At 54.9% G+C, this 20221-nt stretch overlaps 1 protein-coding gene across 3 annotated transcripts in view; it reads left to right on the top strand.

The window, feature by feature from the left end:
- Window positions 1–18961, top strand: part of slc45a1 (solute carrier family 45 member 1) — an 83081-nt gene extending 64120 nt beyond the window's left edge. For 2 of the 3 annotated variants that reach the window (XM_072478139.1, XM_072478140.1), the window contains exons 8-9: window positions 14848–15053; window positions 16857–18960. In XM_072478139.1, coding sequence (XP_072334240.1) covers window positions 14848–15053; window positions 16857–17114 — 464 coding nt within the window. In that variant the 3' untranslated portion in view covers window positions 17115–18960. Of the gene's footprint in view, window positions 1–14847; window positions 15054–16856 lie in introns of all 3 variants that reach the window. The other variant, XM_072478141.1, reaches the window with a different exon arrangement.
- The last annotated feature ends 1260 nt before the right edge of the window (window positions 18962–20221 follow it).

The raw sequence follows: 20221 nt of genomic DNA, 5'->3' as shown, positions 1-20221 counted from the left end.
CTAAGAGTGTGTGTGTGTCGTGTGCAGCATGTGTCTATGACGGAACTATGTACATGGGGCGATGTCGAGTGCGTCACATGAATCCAGTTGTACCATAACATAACAGAAATGCGAACGAGAGAAGAAGAAAAAAAATTTTGAACAGTTGTCCAGTCAGACGACATCTGGAACGATAAACAACAACAGGTTATCATGTAAAATTGTCCAACTTATTAAACATATGAACTGTATTATAAGTCCATTCTAATGGGTTTGCGACGAATTCGGGTTGACCGCCTTAAGGGTGGATCAAGAACCACCGGCTGCTGTGCAGGCATGGCCATGGGTGGCGATGGAAAGGGCGTGATGTGCGGCAGCTCCACAAAGTCATCCTCGGAAGCCTGTTGAGGATCTGGCGTGTTGTGTGGCTGTGAACGTGGAAGTCGGCGAAGGGCGCGCCGATTGCGGCGACGCACGGAACCATCCGGCATGCGAACCAGGAACGAGCGGGGAGCCACTTGTCGGAGGACTTCGGCCGGTGCTGACCAGCCACCATACGGTTGATGGACGCGTACTTTGTCTCCGGAGGACAGGGGGGGCAGGTCCGTCGCTCGTGTGTCGTACCGACCTTTCTGGCGATCACGCTGCAGTTGCATGTCCCGAAGAACCGCCTCATGGTCTGTTGTCGGTGCCAGGACGGAAGGTACCGTCGTCCTGAGGGAGCGACCCATTAGTAGCTGCGCTGGCGAGAGGCCCGTGGATAACGGGGCCGATCGATAGGCCAGCAAGGCAAGGTTAAAGTCCGATCCGGCATCAGCCGCCTTGCACAGGAGCCGCTTTGCGATGTGGACACCCTTTTCAGCCTTCCCGTTCGATTGTGGATGCAGAGGGCTGGATGTCACATGAGTGAAACCATATGCTGCGGCAAAGGACGACCATTCACGGCTGGCAAAACAAGGTCCATTGTCTGACATGACAGTCCTTGGAATGCCATGGCGAGCAAACGTTTCCTTGCAGGCCCCAATGACTGCGGACGACGTCAGATCATGGAGAGGCATGACTTCCGGGTAGTTTGAGAAGTAGTCTATAATAACAATGTAATCTCTGCCGAGCGCGTGAAATAGGTCAACACCCACCTTCGCCCAGGGGGACGTCACCATCTCGTGTGGTAGAAGTGTTTCCGGAGGTTGCGCCGGCTGAAACCTCTGACAGGTTGTGCAGTTGAGCACCATGTTGGCTATGTCTTCATTAATACCCGGCCAATATACCGCCGCCCGGGCCCTTCGTCTGCATTTTTCGACACCCAAGTGGCCTTCGTGTAGTTGACGAAGAATCATCTGGCGCACACTGTGTGGAATGACGATCCTATGCGATTTCATAAGGACCCCGTCTATATTGGTGAGATCATCTCGCACATTGTAAAACTGGGGGCACTGCCCTTTTAGCCACCCTTCCGTCATGTGGCGCATCACTCGCTGCAGCAGAGGGTCAGTCGCCGTCTCTGCGCGTATGTGGGCCAGACAAGGATCATCAGCTGGCATATTTGCTGCTGTCAGAGTCACGTGTGCCTCAATTTGACGCACGAACCCCTCCGCATCTGGTGGTGTGCTCACTGCTCGGGAAAGAGTGTCCGCCACTATGAGTTCCTTCCCCGGAGTGTAGATCAGTTCAAAATCGTACCTCCTGAGTTTGAGTAAGATGCGCTGGAGGCGAGGAGTCATGTCGTTCAGGTCTTTGTTAATGATGTTGACCAGGGGGCGGTGGTCAGTTTCGACCGTGAATCGTGGCAGGCCATACACATAGTCGTGGAACTTGTCCAGTCCAGTTAACAAGCCCAGGCATTCTTTTTCGATTTGCGCGTAGCGCTGTTCGGTAGGGGTCATGGCTCGTGAGGCATACGCAACCGGGGCCCATGATGACGTGCTGTCTTTTTGCAGGAGTACCGCTCCAATACCAGATTGGCTGGCGTCTGTTGAGATCTTTGTAGGGCGAGTCGCGTCAAAGAAGGCCAGCACTGGTGCCGTGACCAGTTTGTGCTTGAGCTCCTCCCATTCCTGCTGATGCGACTGGTGCCAGTTGAATTCCGTCGATTTTTTTACGAGATGGCGCATGTTTGTTGTATGAGAAGCCAGGTTGGGAATGAACTTCCCAAGGAAGTTGACCATGCCCAGGAATCTTAAGACAGCCTTCTTGTCAGCCGGTCGTGGCATGGCTGTGATGGCGCTAACCTTGTCTGCATCGGGACGGACCCCGGACCTTGAGATGTGGTCCCCGAGGAATTTCAGCTCCGTCTGGCCGAAAGCACACTTCGCACGGTTGAGACGCAGGCCATTTTGCCGTATGCGGGTGAAGACACGTCGAAGACGATGCATGTGTTCCTGCGGAGTGGTGGACCAAATGATGATATCGTCCACATATACACGTACCCCTTCGATGCCTTCCATCATCTGCTCCATAATGCGGTGGAATACTTCAGATGCCGAAATGATGCCGAATGGCATCCGGTTGTAGCAGAATCTGCCAAAAGGGGTGTTGAATGTGCATAGTCTTCGGCTGGCCGGGTCCAGTTGGATCTGCCAGAATCCTTTGGACGCATCCAATTTAGTGAATATGTTGGCTCGCGCCATCTCGCTGGTGAGGTCTTCTCGTTTTGGGATGGGATAGTGTTCCCGCATGATGTTGTTGTTCAGATCTTTTGGATCTATACATATACGGAGCTCGCCAGAGGGCTTCTTTACACAGACCATGGAGCTGACCCATGGCGTGGGCTCCGTGACCTTGGATAGGACCCCTTGGTCCTGAAGAATCTGCAGTTGTGCCTTGAGGCGGTCTTTGAGAGGCGCAGGAACCCTGCGAGGTGCGTGAACGACAGGGATGGCGTCCGGTCTGAGTCGAATCTTGTACGTGTGTGGCAATGTCCCCATGCCTTCAAAAACCTCCTGGTTGTGAGCGAGGAGGGAATGGAGATTCGCGTGGAACTCAGCATCCGGGAAGTCGGATATCTCATCTGGAGAGAGAGACATGATGCGCTGTACCAGGTGAAGGACCTTACACGCTTGTGCGCCCAGTAACGAGTCCTTTGATGAGCCCACAACTTCGAAGGGGAGTGTGGCCGTGTACCTCTTGTGAGTCACCTGTAGCTGGCAAGATCCTACGGACGGGATAACGTTCCCGTTATAGTCAACCATCTTAAGCCGGGATGGTGTGATGAGTGGTTTGACCTTCATGGCCTGGACTGCAGAGTAAGCAATCAGGTTGGCGGATGCGCCGGTGTCCAGACGGAAGGCGACGCGCGATCGGTTGACCGTCAGGGTGGCACACCACTCATCGTCTGGATTGATGGCATTGACCTTGTTGACATCAATGACGGCAACTCTGAAGTCATCCTGGTCATCTGCATCACTTAACTGGAAGTCTTGATGCGTGGGCTGGACGGTCCTGACTCGTGTGCGAGGTTGTCGAGGATGCGCCGGATCCATGGGTTGAGCCGCACGACAGCGGGCTGCGTAGTGGCCTATCATGGCACATCTGTTGCACTGTTGGTATTTTGCAGGACATTGCCCTTTTAAGTGTAGACCTCCACACTTGCTGCACGTCATGACGTCACGGCGTTCGTTGCGCCACTGCGCATGCGCAGTGCGATCTTGCGGTGGGCGCGCCTGCGCAGTGCGTCCCTCGTTGTGGCCGTTATTCTTGGCGCGCACCTGCGCGGGAGACCGCGAAAAGCGCGGGAAGCGGCCGCTGTCGTCCGGGCCGTGGGGCGGGAAGAAATCGACGGCCTGGATGCGTTCAACGTCGTGGGCGGCCTGGCTTGCCGATTCGACGGCTGGGGACCCCCTCCGTGCCAACTCGGACGCCTGAAATCGGGCAAAACGGCAGGTCGCATTTTCATGGAGGACACAGGCTTCCACAGCAGACGCTAAGGTGAGGCTCTTTATTTTAAGAAGCTGCTGGCGTAGGCCACTGGAGGCAACGCCAAAAACAATCTGGTCCCTGATCATGGACTCTGTGGTGGTGCCGTAACCGCAGGACTGCGCCAGAATCCGGAGGTGCGTCAAAAAGGGTTGAAAAAGCTCCTCCTTACCTTGCAGGCGTTGCTGAAAGATGTATCTTTCGAAAGTTTCGTTTACTTCAGTTTGAAAGTGCTGGTCCATTTTGAGGATGACCGTGTCATATTTGGCCTGGTTTTCGCCTTCCTCGAACACCAGTGAATTAAAGACATCATTTGGGTGGGGGCCTGCGTAGAAGAGGAGCATTGCAATCTTCGAATCATCCGAGACATTCTGTTTTTCGGTGGCACGGATGTACAGGTCAAATCGCTGCCTGTAGAGCTTCCAGTTGGTGCCTAGGTTCCCCGTGACTTGCATCGGCTGCGGTTTGCCGGTGTGGTCCATGTCCAGAATGGCAGGTTGGTAGGCAGGTATCGATCCACTCCTGTACCATGTGGTGTTGGGTGTTCTAACACACAGAAGAGCCAACACAGTTGCATATGGTACAACACTTGTTTATTTAAACTTGCTATTTACAACTTGGTCTTTGCACTCTGCACGTGGGGGGCTCCCTGCTTGTGGTGTTTCAACAGCTCTTTCATGCTTCCTTCTCCCCAGACCTACTGACCTCCAGGTGTCGTGCTCGTGCTTTTTATGTGGTTGGTGTTCTTGTCTGTGATTGGTTGTGGTGTTGTGTACTCTGATTTGCCTGTTAGTGTGTCCATCATGATGTGTGTGTTTGAATATCATGACAATGTTTACTGTGGGCTGGGAGTGGCCATGTTTACTGTGGGCTGGGGGTGGCCATGTTTACTGTGGGCTGGGAGTGGCCATGTTTACTGTGGGCTGGGAGTGGCCATGTTTACTGTGGGCTGGGAGTGGCCATGTTTACTGTGGGCTGGGGGTGGCCATGTTTACTGTGGGCTGGGGGTGGCCATGTTTACTGTGGGCTGGGGGTGGCCATGTTTACTGTGGGCTGGGGGGGGCATGTTTACTGTGGGCTGGGAGCATGTTTACTGTGGGCTGGGGGTGGCCATGTTTACTGTGGGCTGGGGGTGGCCATGTTTACTGTGGGCTGGGAGTGGCCATGTTTACTGTGGGCTGGGAGTGGCCATGTTTACTGTGGGCTGGGAGTGGCCATGTTTACTGTGGGCTGGGAGCATGTTTACTGTGGGCTGGGGGGTATGTTTACTGGGGGCTGGGGGGCATGTTTACTGTGGGCTGGGGGGGCATGTTTACTGTGGGCTGGGGGGGGCATGTTTACTGGGGGCATGTTTACTGTGGGCTGGGGGGGGCATGTTTACTGTGGGCTGGGGGGCATGTTTACTGTGGGCTGGGGGGGCATGTTTACTGTGGGCTGGGGGGGGCATGTTTACTGGGGGCATGTTTACTGTGGGCTGGGGGGGGCATGTTTACTGTGGGCTGGGAGCATGTTTACTGTGGGCTGGGGGTGGCCATGTTTACTGTGGGCTGGGGGGGGGCATGTTTACTGTGGGCTGGGGGGGGCATGTTTACTGTGGGCTGTGGGCATGTTTACTCTGGGCTGGGGGGCATGTTTACTGTGGGCTGGGAGCATGTTTACTGTGGGCTGGGGGGGCATGTTTACTGTGGGCTGGGGGGGCATGTTTACTGTGGGCTGGGAGCATGTTTACTGTGGGCTGGGGGGGCATGTTTACTGTGGGCTGGGAGCATGTTTACTGTGGGCTGGGGGGGCATGTTTACTGTGGGCTGGGAGCATGTTTACTGTGGGCTGGGGGGGCATGTTTACTGTGGGCTGGGGGGGCATGTTTACTGTGGGCTGGGAGCATGTTTACTGTGGGCTGGGGGGGGCATGTTTACTGTGGGCTGGGAGCATGTTTACTGTGGGCTGGGGGGGCATGTTTCCTGTGGGCTGGGGGGGCATGTTTCCTGTGGGCTGGGGGGCGGCATGTTTACTGTGGGCTGGGGGGGGGGCATGTTTCCTGTGGGCTGGGGGGGGGGGAATGTTTACAGTGGGCTGGGGGGGGAATGTTTACTGTGGGCTGGGGGGGCATGTTTACTGTGGGCTGGGGGGGGCATGTTTACTGTGGGCTGGGGGGGGCATGTTTACTGTGGGCTGGAGGGGGGGGGCATGTTTACTGTGGGCTGGGGGGGGGCATGTTTAGCTTGGTGAAAATTTAATGCTGACGTTAAGCTTGGCTTTGACATGCAGAATTCCAGATGAAATCAGAGACAGATAGAAACTCTGGATTTGCGAGCGAGGAGCTTCGTCACCTGCAACGCTATATTTTTTCTGAGATGAAGGTCTCTGTCCAACATGTAAAAACCTGCCTTTCCTCTTAGAGGTGCTGGCAGAACGACTGCGAGTTTCCAAACTTTTCTGTTTGTATTTACGAGTTTCAACATTATTCTATTTTTGCATTGTCCCTATTGATGTCGACATGTTGTGGGGAACCCCTGAGGCTCGGGTAATTTTCAATTGGCCAGTCACTCCCCACAGCTCAGTCTCAGTACAGAGACTGCAAAACATAATTCACTCGAGAATTGAACATGACAAAAAACAAGAAGATAGGATCTAGGCGAAATTGAACCTCAACCTTTTAATGAAGCTGCGATTTTCTTAAAAATATAGAATTAAATTCAAGTATCATTGTTTCAAGAAGTGTTTTTTTGACAAGAATATTCCCGATTCATGTCTTATTAATTAATTCCAATTACTCATTAGGCAACTGATTTACACCTCAGTTACTGACTGAGGAACCTCTATATTCCCCAAGATACCCATTGAGAATTGTCCAGGGACCATCAGTTACCCACCCAATATCCTCTCTATCCCCCAGTTACTCACTTGAGGATCTGCCAACTTTTGAAGAATTTAACGTTGGTGTTAGATTGTCAGCTCTCAAGATTGACAGTGGTGACAGTGCGGTCCGATGATGAATCACCATGCAGTGGACAGCTGGCTAACACACCGCCACCCAACACACGAGGGCCCAAGCACGTCACCGCCCAACATGCGAGGGCCCAAACACGCCACTGTCCAACACACCGCCACCTGACACATCATCACCAAACACGTCACCACCCAACATATAGGGGCCCAAACACATCACTGCCCGACACATCGCCACCAAGTACGCCACTGCCTGACACACCACCACCGACACACCCCCACCAAACACGTCACTGCCCGACACACCGCCACCGGCACACCATCACCAAACACGTCACTGCGCGACACACCGCCACCGACACACCATCACCAAACACTTCACTGCGCGACACACCATCACCAAACATGTCACTGCCCAACACACTGCCACCCGACACCATCACCAAACACGTCACTGCCCAACACACTGCCACCCGACACACCATCACCAAACACGTCACTGCCCAACACACTGCCACCCGACACACCATCACCAAACACGTCACTGCCCAACACACTGCCACCCGACACACCATCACCAAACACGTCACTGCCCAACACACCGCCACCCGACACACCATCACCAAACACGTCACTGCCCAACACACCGCCACCCGACACACCATCACCAAACACGTCACTGCCCAACACACTGCCACCGAAGCACCGCCACCAAACACGTCACTGCCCGACTCACCGTCACCAAACACGTCACTGCCCGACACACCGCCACCTGACACACCGCCACCGACACACCGACACCGACACACCGCCACCAAACACGTCACTGCCCAACACACCCACACCGTCACCAAACACGTCACTGCCCGACACACCGCCACCGACTCACCGTCACCAAACACGTCACTGCCCGACACACCGCCACCCGACACACCGCCACCGACACACCATCACCAAACACTTCACTGCGCGACACACCATCACCAAACATGTCACTGCCCAACACACTGCCACCCGACACCATCACCAAACACGTCACTGCCCAACACACTGCCACCCGACACACCATCACCAAACACGTCACTGCCCAACACACTGCCACCCGACACACCATCACCAAACACGTCACTGCCCAACACACCGCCACCCGACACACCATCACCAAACACGTCACTGCCCAACACACTGCCACCGAAGCACCGCCACCAAACACGTCACTGCCCGACTCACCGTCACCAAACACGTCACTGCCCGACACACCGCCACCTGACACACCGCCACCGACACACCGACACCCGACACACCGCCACCGACACACCATCACCAAACACGTCACTGCCCAACACACCCACACCGTCACCAAACACGTCACTGCCCGACACACCGCCACCGACTCACCGTCACCAAACACGTCACTGCCCGACACACCGCCACCCGACACACCGCCCCCCCAACACGTCACTGCCCCACACACCGCCACCCGACACACCGCCACCGACACATCGTCACCAAACGCGTCACTGCCCGACACACCGTCACTGACACACCGTCACCGACACACCGCCACCAAACACGTCACTGCCCGACACACCGCCACCGACACACCGTCACCGACACACCATCACCAAACACGTCACTGCCCGACACACTGCCACCGACACACCATCACCAAACACATCACTGCCCGACACACCGCCACCCGACACACCATCACCAAACACGTCACTGCCCGACACACCGCCACCCGACACACCATCACCAAACACGTCACTGCCCGACACACTGCCACCGACTCACCGTCACCGACACACCATCACCAAACACGTCACTGCCCGACACACCGCCACCGACACACCGTCACCGACACACCATCACCAAACACGTCACTGCCCGACACACCATCACCGACACACCATCACCAAACACGTCACTGCCCGACACACCGCCACCGACACACCGCCACCAAACACGTCACTGCCCGACACACCGCCACCGACACACCATCACCGACACACCATCACCAAACACGTCACTGCCCGACACACCGTCACCAAACACGTCACTGCCCGACACACCGTCACCAAACACGTCACTGCCCGACACACCGTCACCAAACACGTCACTGCACGACACACCGCCACCGACACACCATCACCAAACACATCACTGCCCGACACACCGCCACCCGACACACCGCAACCGACCCACCATCACCAAACACATCACTGCCTGACACACCACCACCCGACACACCATCACCAAACACATCACTGCCCGACACACCACCACCGACACACCATCACCAAACACGTCACTGCCCGACACACCACCACCCGACACACCATCACCAAACACATCACTGCCTGACACACCACCACCCGACACACCATCACCAAACACATCACTGCCCGACACACCGCCACCGACACACCATCACCAAACACGTCACTGCCCGACACGCCGCCACCGACACACCATCACCAAACACGTCACTGCCCGACACACCACCACTGACACACCATCACCAAACACATCACTGCCTGACACACCACCACCCGACACACCATCACCAAACACATCACTGCCCGACACACCGCCACCGACACACCATCACCAAACACGTCACTGCCCGACACACCGCCACCCGACACACCATCACCAAACACGTCACTGCCCGACACACCACCACCCGACACACCGCCACCCGACACACCGCAACCGACACACCATCACCAAACACGTCACTGCCCGACACGCCGCCACCGACACACCATCACCAAACACGTCACTGCCCAACACACCGCCACCAAACACGTCGCTGCCCGACACACCGCCACCAAACACGTCGCTGCCCGACACACCGCCCGCCAGACACGTCGCCACCGACACACCGCCACAGCCACACCGCCACCGAACACGTCACTGCCCGACACGCCGCCACCGACACACCGCCACCGACACACCGCCACCGAACACGTCACTGCCCGACACACCGCCACCGACTCACCGTCACCAAACACGTCACTGCCCGACACACCGCCACCCGACACATTGCCACCAAACACGTCTCTGCCCGACACCCCGCCACCGACACACCATCACCAAACACGTCACTGCCCGACACACCGTCAGCAAACACGTCACTGCCCGACACACCGCCACCCGACACGCCATCACCAAACACGTCACTGCCCAACACACCATCACCAAACACGTCACTGCCCGACACATCGCCACCGACACACAGTCACCAAACACGTCACTGCCCAACACACCATCACCAAACACGTCACTGCCCGACACACCGCCACTGACACACCGTCACCGACACACCGTCACCGACACACCATCACCAAACATGTCACTGCCCGACACACCGCCACCGACACACCATCACCAAACACGTCACTGCCCATCACACCATCACCAAACACGTCACTGCCCGACACTCGGCCACCGACACACCGTCACCGACACACCATCACCAAACACGACACTGCCCGACACACCGCCACCGACATACCATCACCAAACACGTCACTGCCCAACACACCATCACCAAACACGTCACTGCCCGACACATCGCCACCGACACACTGTCACCAAACACGTCACTGCCCAACACACCATCACCAAACACGTCACTGCCCGACACACCGCCACTGACACACCGTCACCGACACACCGTCACCGACACACCATCACCAAACATGTCACTGCCCGACACACCGCCACCGACACACCATCACCAAACACGTCACTGCCCATCACACCATTACCAAACACGTCACTGCCCGACACTCGGCCACCGACACACCGTCACCGACACACCATCACCAAATACGTCACTGCCCGACACACCACCACCGACACACCATCACGAAACACGTCACTGCCCGACACACCGTCACCGACACACCATCACCAAACACGTCACTGCCCAACACACCATCACCAAACACGTCACTGCCCGACACACCGCCACCGACACACCGTCACCGACACACCGTCACCGACACACCGCCACCAACACACCATCACCCAACACGTCACTGCCCGACACACCGCAACCGACACACCATCACCAAACACGTCACTGCCCAACACACCATCACCCAACACGTCACTGCCCAACACACCGCCACCGACACACCGTCACCAAACACGTCACTGCCAAACACCATCACCCAACACGTCATTGCCCAACACACCGCCACCGACACACCGTCACCAAACACGTCACTGCCCGACACACCGCCACCGACACACCATCACCAAACACGTCACTGCCCAACACACCACCACCCGACACGCCTCACCAAACACGTCACTGCCCGACACACCACCACCGACACGCCATCACCAAACACGTCACTGCCCAACACACCGCCACCCGACACACCGCCACCAAACACGTCACTGCCCGCACCCCGCCACCGACTCACCGTCACCAAACACGTCACTGCCCGACACCCCGCCACCCGACACACCGCCACCGACACACCGCCACCGACACACCGTCACCAAACACGTCACTGCCCGACACCCCGCCACCCGACACACCGTCACCGACACCCCGCCACCCGACACACCGTCACCGACACACCGTCACCGACACACCGCCCCCCACAACACGTCACTGCCCGACACACCGCCACCGACACACCGTCACCGACACCCCGCCACCCGACACCCCGCCACCCCGTCACCGACACACCGCCACCGACACACCGTCACCAAACACGTCACTGCCCGACACCCCGCCACCCGACACACCGCCACCGACACACCGCCACCGACACACCGTCACCAAACACGTCACTGCCCGACACCCCGCCACCCGACACACCGTCACCGACACCCCGCCACCCAACACACCGTCACCGACACACCGTCACCGACACACCGCCCCCCACAACACGTCACTGCCCGACACACCGCCACCGACACACCGTCACCGACACCCCGCCACCCGCCACCCCGCCACCCCGTCACCGACACCCCGCCACCCGACACCCGCCACCCGACACACCGTCACCGACACCCCGCCACCCGACACCCGCCACCCGACACACCGTCACCGACACACCGCCACCGACACACCGTCACCAAACACGTCTCTGCCCGACACCCCGCCACCCGACACACCGTCACCGACACACCGTCACCGACACACCGCCCCCCCAACACGTCACTGCCCCACACACCGCCACCGACACACCATCACCAAACACGTCACGGCCCAGCACACTATCACCAAACACGCCACTGCCTGACACACCGCCACCCGACACACCGCAACCGACACACCATCACCAAACACGTCACTGCCCGACACACCGCCACCGACACACCATCACCAAACACGTCTCTGCCCGACACCCCGCCACCCGACACACCCCCACCCGACACACCGCAACCGACACACCGTCACCAAACACGTCACTGCCCGACACACCGCCACCGACACACCATCACCAAACACGTCTCTGCCCGACACCCCGCCACCCGACACACCGTCACCAAACACATCACTGCCCGACACACCGCCACCGACACACCGCCACCCAACACGTCACTGCCCAACACACCATCACCAAACACGTCACTGCCCAACACACCATCACCAAACACGTCTCTGCCCGACACACCGCCACGCGACACACCGCCACCGACACACCATCACCAAACACGTCACTGCCCAACACACCATCACCAAACACGTCACTGCCCGACACACCGCCACCGACACACCGCCACCGACACACCGTCACCAAACACGTCACTGCCCAACACACCGCCACCGACACACCGCCACCGACACACCGCCACCGACACACCGCCACCAAACACGTCACTGCCTGACACACCGCCGCCGACACACCATCACCAAACACGTCACTGCCCAACACACCATCACCAAACACGTCACTGCCCGACACACCGCCACCGACACACCGCCACCGACACACCGTCACCAAACACGTCACTGCCCGACACACCGCCACCGACACACCGCCACCGACACACCGCCACCTAACACGTCACTGCCTGACACACCGCCGCCGACACACCGTCACCGACACACCGCCACCGACACACCGCCACCAAACACGTCACTGCCTGACACACCGCCACCGACACACCGTCACCAAACACGTCACTGTCCGACACACCGCCGCCGACACACCATCACCAAACACATCACTGCCCGACACACCGTCACCAAACACGTCACTGCCCGACACACCGCCACTGACACACCGTCACCAAACACGTCACTGCCCGACACCGCCACCGACACACCGTCACCAAACACGTCACTGCCCGACACACCGTCACCCGACACCGTCACCAAACACGTCACTGCCCGACACACCGTCACCCGACACCGTCACCAAACACGCCACTGCCCAACACACCGCCACCGACACACCGTCACCAAACACGTCACTGCCCGACACACCGCCACCGACACACCGTCACCAAACACGTCACTGCCCAACACACCGCCACCCGACACACCACCACCCGACACACCGCCACGGACACACCATCACCAAACACGTCACTGCGCGACACACCGCCACCCGACACACCGCCACCAAACACGTCACTGCCCGACACACCGTCTCCAAACACGCCACTGCCTAACACACCGCCACCCGACACACCGCCACCAAACACGTCACTGTCTGACACACCGCCACCGACACACCGTCACTGCCCAACACACCGCCACCAAACACGTCACTGCCCAACACACCATCACCAAACACGTCTCTGCCCAACACACCATCACCGACACACCATCACCAAACACGTCACTGCACGACACACCGCCACCCGACACACCGCCACCAAACACGTCACTGCCCAACACACCATCACCAAACACGTCACTGCACGACACACCGCCACCCGACACACCATCACCGACACACCATCACCAAACACGTCACTGCCCAACACACCATCACCGACACACCATCACCAAACACGTCACTGCCCGATACACCATCACCAAACACGTCACTGCCCAACTCACCATCGCCGACACACCGTCACCAAACACGTCACTGCACGACACACCGCCACCGACACACCATCACCAAACACGTCACTGCCCAACACACCATCACCAAACACGTCACTGCCCGACACACCGCCACTGACATACCATCAGCAAACACGTCTCTGCCCGACAGCCCGCCACCCGACACTCCGCCCCCCCAACACGTCACTGCCCCACACACCGCCACCGACACACCATCACCACACACGTCACTGCCCAGCACACCATCACCAAACACGCCACTGCCTAACACACCGCAACCGACACACCATCACCCAACACGTCACTGCCCAACACACCATCACCAAACACGTCTCTGCCCGACACCCCGACACCCGACACACCGTCACCAAACACGTCACTGCCCGACACACCGCCACCCGACACACCGCCACCGACACACCGTCACCAAACACGTCACTGCCCAACACACCGCCACCCGAAACATCGTCACCACCCAACGTATTATTACCCAACATGCTGTCAACATTATGTTTCCACCAACATGCCGCCACCTTACATACTGCTGTCTCATTTGCCACTAACACGCTGTTGCCCAACACGCTGTCATCCACATGCTTTCACCAACGTGCCGCCACCCAACACACTTTTGTCCAGATTGCCGCTGACGAACACACTGCCACCAACACGCTGGCACCCAACACACCAAATCCAATGCACTGTCACCTAATGAATTGTAATTACATAAATATTTACTTTGTTTCTCTCTGTACTGTTGCTGAATATTTCCAGCATTTTCCGTTCTTATTCAGAATTCCCATTCTTGCAGCATTTTGCTTTTGCACTGCCATCTGACACAGAGCATTCAACACATGACAACCATCCAAAATATAACAACCCAATACACCGAAACCATCATCATCAGTGACTGTGCAGATGGTGCTCTATCACTTGTTTCTTCTTTCCTACAGCACTCCTGGAGAAGCTGGAAGAACATTTCAGTATCCGAACTCTCTACTTCTTTGGCTACCTATCCTTTGGGATTGGCACTGGCATTGCCACTCTGTCCAGGAACAGCTATGTTCTTTTATCACTCTGTGTTACATATGGGGTGCTGTTTTCTTCACTTTGCACTCTACCGTACTCGCTGCTGTGTGAATACTATCAGAGCAAAAAGGTATAAACATAACAAAAGGTGTACACTCAGATAATACAATTTATACACTTACAATAAGACAACATCCAACTGGCATCTCGAATATCTTGAGATTGTGGGACATTTGGGGGGAAAAGGGGAAACTTTGGGAGCGATTTTATTTATTTATTTAATTTAGTGTACATAATTCTTTTTGCTCCAATTAAGGGGCAATTTAGCAGTGGCCACTCTCGCTAGCTAGCCTTCCATGCCCGATGGGCTCTGCAGGGGTTGGGGTGTTTTCTTGACCCCTTTAATTGCACTCTTGAATATCTTGTTTTTAAGTTTTCGTTGATCTTTGTTATGTTCGGCAATGCCCCTAACAGGAGCGGCCCTTTTTTGCTTTGTCCCTAAGTTTGTTTCCTTTCGGAGCGACACGTGGCGCAGTGGTTAGCACTGGGACTGCAGCGCTGTGGACTCGGGTTCGAATCCCAGCCCTTTGTCACTGTCCGTGTGGAGTTTGCACATTCTCCCCATGTCTGCGTGGATTTCACCCCAGACATCAGGTTTGGTGGATTGGTCACGCTAAATTGCCCCTTAATTGGGAAAAGAAAAAATTTGGGTACTCTAAATTTTTTTTAAAAGATTGGCGAATCCACCTACCCTGCACATGTTTGGGTTGTAGGGGTGAGACCCACACAGACCCAGGGAGAATGTGCAAACCACATGGGCAGTGACCCGGGTGCCATGAAGCAGCAGTGCTAACTACTGCGCCACAGGCCGCCCGGAGTCATTTTAGGTTCTGCTACCTTGAACTGGAATTGTCACGAAGAAAGAGGCTCTTCTCTGTACCTGTCCTGGGAGTGTTTGGGACAATGTAGAAGGGGCTTAACCCTAAATCTAATCCATTCTGTACCTGTCTTGGAAGAGTTTGATGGGACAGCGTAGAGGGAGTTTTATTCTTCATTTAATGTAAGCCGTACCAATCCTGGAATTGTTTTATACTGACTCTGGGGATGGATTTTGCATTTTGAGTCAGGACTCTGATATTGGGATCAAATGTGGGTCGGAAACAGTTAACTAACTTGTTTTTGCCTTGACTGGCCAATTAGAGGCCAGAAAGCAGGCTCCAATAGAAGGCCCTTCATGGAAGGAGCTGCAGCCTGCCCTACAGGTAAGAGAGAGAGAGAGAAAGAGGTTGCCTTCATCTTGAGGTGCCCTCTCAACAGTTTTACACATTTGAATTAAAATTTGCCGTAGCTGCTGAACCGCCATTGTGGAATGGAAGCCCGCCCCTCCCCCATAGGGTGGTCTATGGCTGTAACGATGGCCATGTAAGCGTGGACTGGGCTTCTGGGCCTTCCTGGAGTGCTGGGCCCCATTCCCACTCTGATGCCGGGAGCTGCTGTGTTCCCAACATCATGGGGGTCCACAGGCTGCCTGAAAAATTCAAATGGTCTCTGATCCATGGCCTTAATTGGCCTGTTAATGAGCTTAACAAGGTATCTGCCATTTGGGGACAGGTAGCTGTCCTAGCCCCACTGGGCCTTCCCCAAAATGACAGGCGCGATGGTGCCGGGGATCTGGCACATCAGGTGGCAGCATGGGGTTAGGTGCCTGCTCACCTCCGTTCCCACCCCATCAGCTCATGAAAATCCTCCCCAAGGCCTTCTGAAATGGTAAAATCACCTTCACCTTTGTGTACCGAACCTTAACGAGAGAGTTTAAAAGTTATCAAAGTCTCTTGTTTGGTGAGTTGTGTCATCGATCTCTTGTTATGACGCTGAAGTTAATAGATATGTTTCTCTCCCACACAATATAACGGCTGTTCTTGTGTTTGTCTAGTTTGTAGGACCGAATGGGACGAAGCGGGGGATGGGTGTGGACATTTCACTCCTCAGCTGCCAGTACTTCCTTGCCCAGATCATCGTTTCCATAGTGATGGGCCCACTAACATCAGTTGTGGGCAGTGCCAATGGAGTGATGTACTTTGCCAGCCTGACCTCCTTCATCGGGTGCCTGTACTCTTCTCTGTTTGTGATTTACGAGATCCCTCCCGATGACAATAGTGAGGAGCAGACTCCCCTCCTTGTGAACTCCTGACTCGATGAGTTCCACTTCATTCTGTTCAAGGAACTAGTTCCTAAAATAGCCTGCTGAATATTCCCACTTTCCCCAAGATCCCACAACCTCAAGTCATCATAACTCAAACAGGAACAGAAACAAGGAAGATTATTTCCTCTTTTTTATTGGTGCTGGTACCTCTCAGATATAAATATATAAATATATATATAATATAAAAGCAGTGCTAATTAGTTAATTTGTGCCAGTAACTGCATGGGTTGTAAGTGATACGGTTCCACTCTATTCAGACAGTTAACGTCAAGCCCCAGCCACATGTTGGTCATGGAAGAGATGTCTTGTTGCCAACATGCAGTCAGTCAAGTATTGAGGTGGCGGTCTGTCCCTGTTTCATACCCAGTCCTCAAAGACTCACCCATTTTGACTGTTTCCACAGCAGTGGTTCTATGGAAAATGCTGGGATTTTGGTAGAATTTATAAGTGGTAGTATGACATTTTCTCAGCACAAACAATTCAGTGAGTCTTCATCTGAGACACACTGTCACACGTCCTCATTACTGCCCTGCAGAGAATCCCAGCTGCCAGTTTTCCAATACTCAGCCTTGCTCTGTGAGATTTTTCAGCCTGTGCAAGGACTCCGGGTTTCTGCTCCTCTATGAGAAACACCCGGTAAATTTAGGTGCTGAATTTGGAAGAACCATTAAGGAGCCCCCAAGGTTTGTCCACTTTGACTCACTGAACACACAGAACAGGACAACCCCAAGTTTCATTTCTGATTTTCCCTCGGTTAACAGCAGTTGCCATTGGCCTCAGTGCCCTGAGTCAGGGAAGGATAAATCAACCGCCCTTATGATTGCTATCCAGGGCCAGCACGGTGGTGCAGTGGGTTAGCCCTGTAGCCTCACGGAGCCGAGGTCCCAGGTTCGATCCCGGCTCTGGGTCACTGTCCGTGTGGAGTTTGCACAGTCTCCCCGTGTTTGCATGGGTTTCGCCCCCACAACCCAAAGATGTGCAGGCTAGGTGGATTGGCTACGCTAAATTGCCCCTTAATTGGAAGAAATTAATTGGGCACTGTAAATTTTTTTTAAAAAGATTGCTATCCAGTGACGGGCAGTGGGCAGTGGGCTTCCATGGGCATTGGGTGAGAATAGGATCAGTGGTGGCTCTCTGTAACCAGGTAGACTGCCATCATTTCATCTATATCAAAGTTGCTCACCAAATGCTTAGTACCATAAACAGTGACTATTTGAGTGGCTGTGTGCGAGAATATCCAGATAATGGATCCTCACACTTTTATTGCGAAAGAAATTTAGCAATTTAGTTAAACAAGCTGCCATCATTTTAAAAATAAGCATCACTGCAGGTACATTGACATCCAGGTGTATGTACGTACGTATGTATATACAGGCAATAGGTTCATGCAATGTATCTGAGGTACCAGGGTAAATACTACATTAATTAAATACCGAGTAAGCGTCCCTCTGCACTGCCCCATCAGACACTCACAGGGCAAATACAGCACAGGTTCCTTCTGAGGCTCAATTCAGTTTATTGTAATCTTTTGAGAACATAGTTTTCCCTCTTAGGATATTTCCCTGTTGCTGGTGCAGGGACTAGAAGATGAGCCCCTTGGATTAGAAAGCATGCCAGTATTCATCGCCTCCCAGTCGAACTTTGGGTGATAAGGCGAGGGGAGAGCGAGGGACAAACATGACAGGATTAATCTGATTGATCGATCCCCAGTTGTGTTGATGTATTATCATAGAATTTACAGTAAGAAGTCTTACAACACCAGGTTAAAGTCCAACAGGTTTGTTTCGATGTCACTAGCTTTCGGAGCGCTGCTCCTTCCTCAGGTGAATGAAGAGGTAGGTTCCAGAAACATATATATAGACAAATTCAAAGATGCCAGACAATGCTTAGAATGCGAGCATTAGCAGGTGATTAAATCTTTACAGATCCAGAGATGGGGTAACCCCAGGTTAAAGAGGTGTGAATTGTACCAAGCCAGGACAGTTGGTAGGATTTTGCAAGCCCAGGCCAGATGGTGGGGGGTGAATGTAATGCGACATGAATCCAAGGTCCTGGTTGAGTTTCTGCTCGGCGATTCTGCGTTGTTGCGCGTCCTGAAGGCCGCCTTGGAGAACGCTTACACGGAGATCAGAGGCTGAATGCCCTTGACTGTTGAAGTGCTCCCCGACTGGAAGGAAACATTCTTGCCTGGTGATTGTCGCACGATGTCCGTTCATTCGTTGTCGCAGCGTCTGCATGGTCTCGCCAATGTATCACGCTTCAGGACATCCTTTCCTGCAGCGTATGAGGTAGACAACGTTGGCCGAGTCGCACGAGTATGTACCACGTACCTGGTGGGTGGTGTTCTCCGTGTAATGGTGGTATCCATGTCGATGATCTGGCACGTCTTGCAGAGATTGCCATGGCAGGCTTGTGTGGTGTCGTGGTCACTGTTCTGAAGGCAGGGTAGTTTGTTGCAAACAATGGTTTGTTTGAGGTTGCGCGTTGTTTGAAGGCAAGTAGTGGGGGTGTGGGGATGACCTTGGCAAGATGTTCATCCTCATCGATGACGTGTTGAAGGCTGCGAAGAAGATGTCGTAGTTTCTCCGCTCCGGGAAAGTACTGGTCGACGAAGGGTATTCTGTCGGTTGTGTCCCGTGTTTGTCTTCTGAGGCGGTCGGTGCGTTTTTTTGCTGTGGCGCGTTGGAACTGTCGATCGATGAGTCGAGTGCCATATCCCATTCGTACGAGGGCATCTTTCAACGTCTGTAGATGTCTGTTACGCTCCTCCTCGTCTGAGCAGATCCTGTGTATACGGAGCGCTTGTCCATAGGGGATGGCTTCTTTAATGTGTTTAGGGTGGAAGCTGGAGAAGTGGAGCATCGTGAGGTTATCCGTGGGCTTGCGGTATTGTTTCAGGCAATGGGACCCTGTGTGAAAACCTCTCTGGCTCCATCGAGGGCATCTTGAAACCCATCGTACAAGGTACGCCCAGCTTCTGTTGCGACACGACGGACTTCCTACAGAAACTCAGCACCCATGGACAAGTTGAACCAGGAACATTCCTCGTCACAATGGACGTCTCGGCACTCTACACCAGCATCCCCCATGACGAC

The sequence above is a fragment of the Scyliorhinus torazame genome, chromosome 16 (genome assembly GCF_047496885.1).
Source record: "Scyliorhinus torazame isolate Kashiwa2021f chromosome 16, sScyTor2.1, whole genome shotgun sequence".
NCBI lineage: Eukaryota > Metazoa > Chordata > Chondrichthyes > Carcharhiniformes > Scyliorhinidae > Scyliorhinus > Scyliorhinus torazame.
Note: the sequence above shows the minus strand (reverse complement) of the source record. Positions and strands in the feature narration are given on the sequence as shown.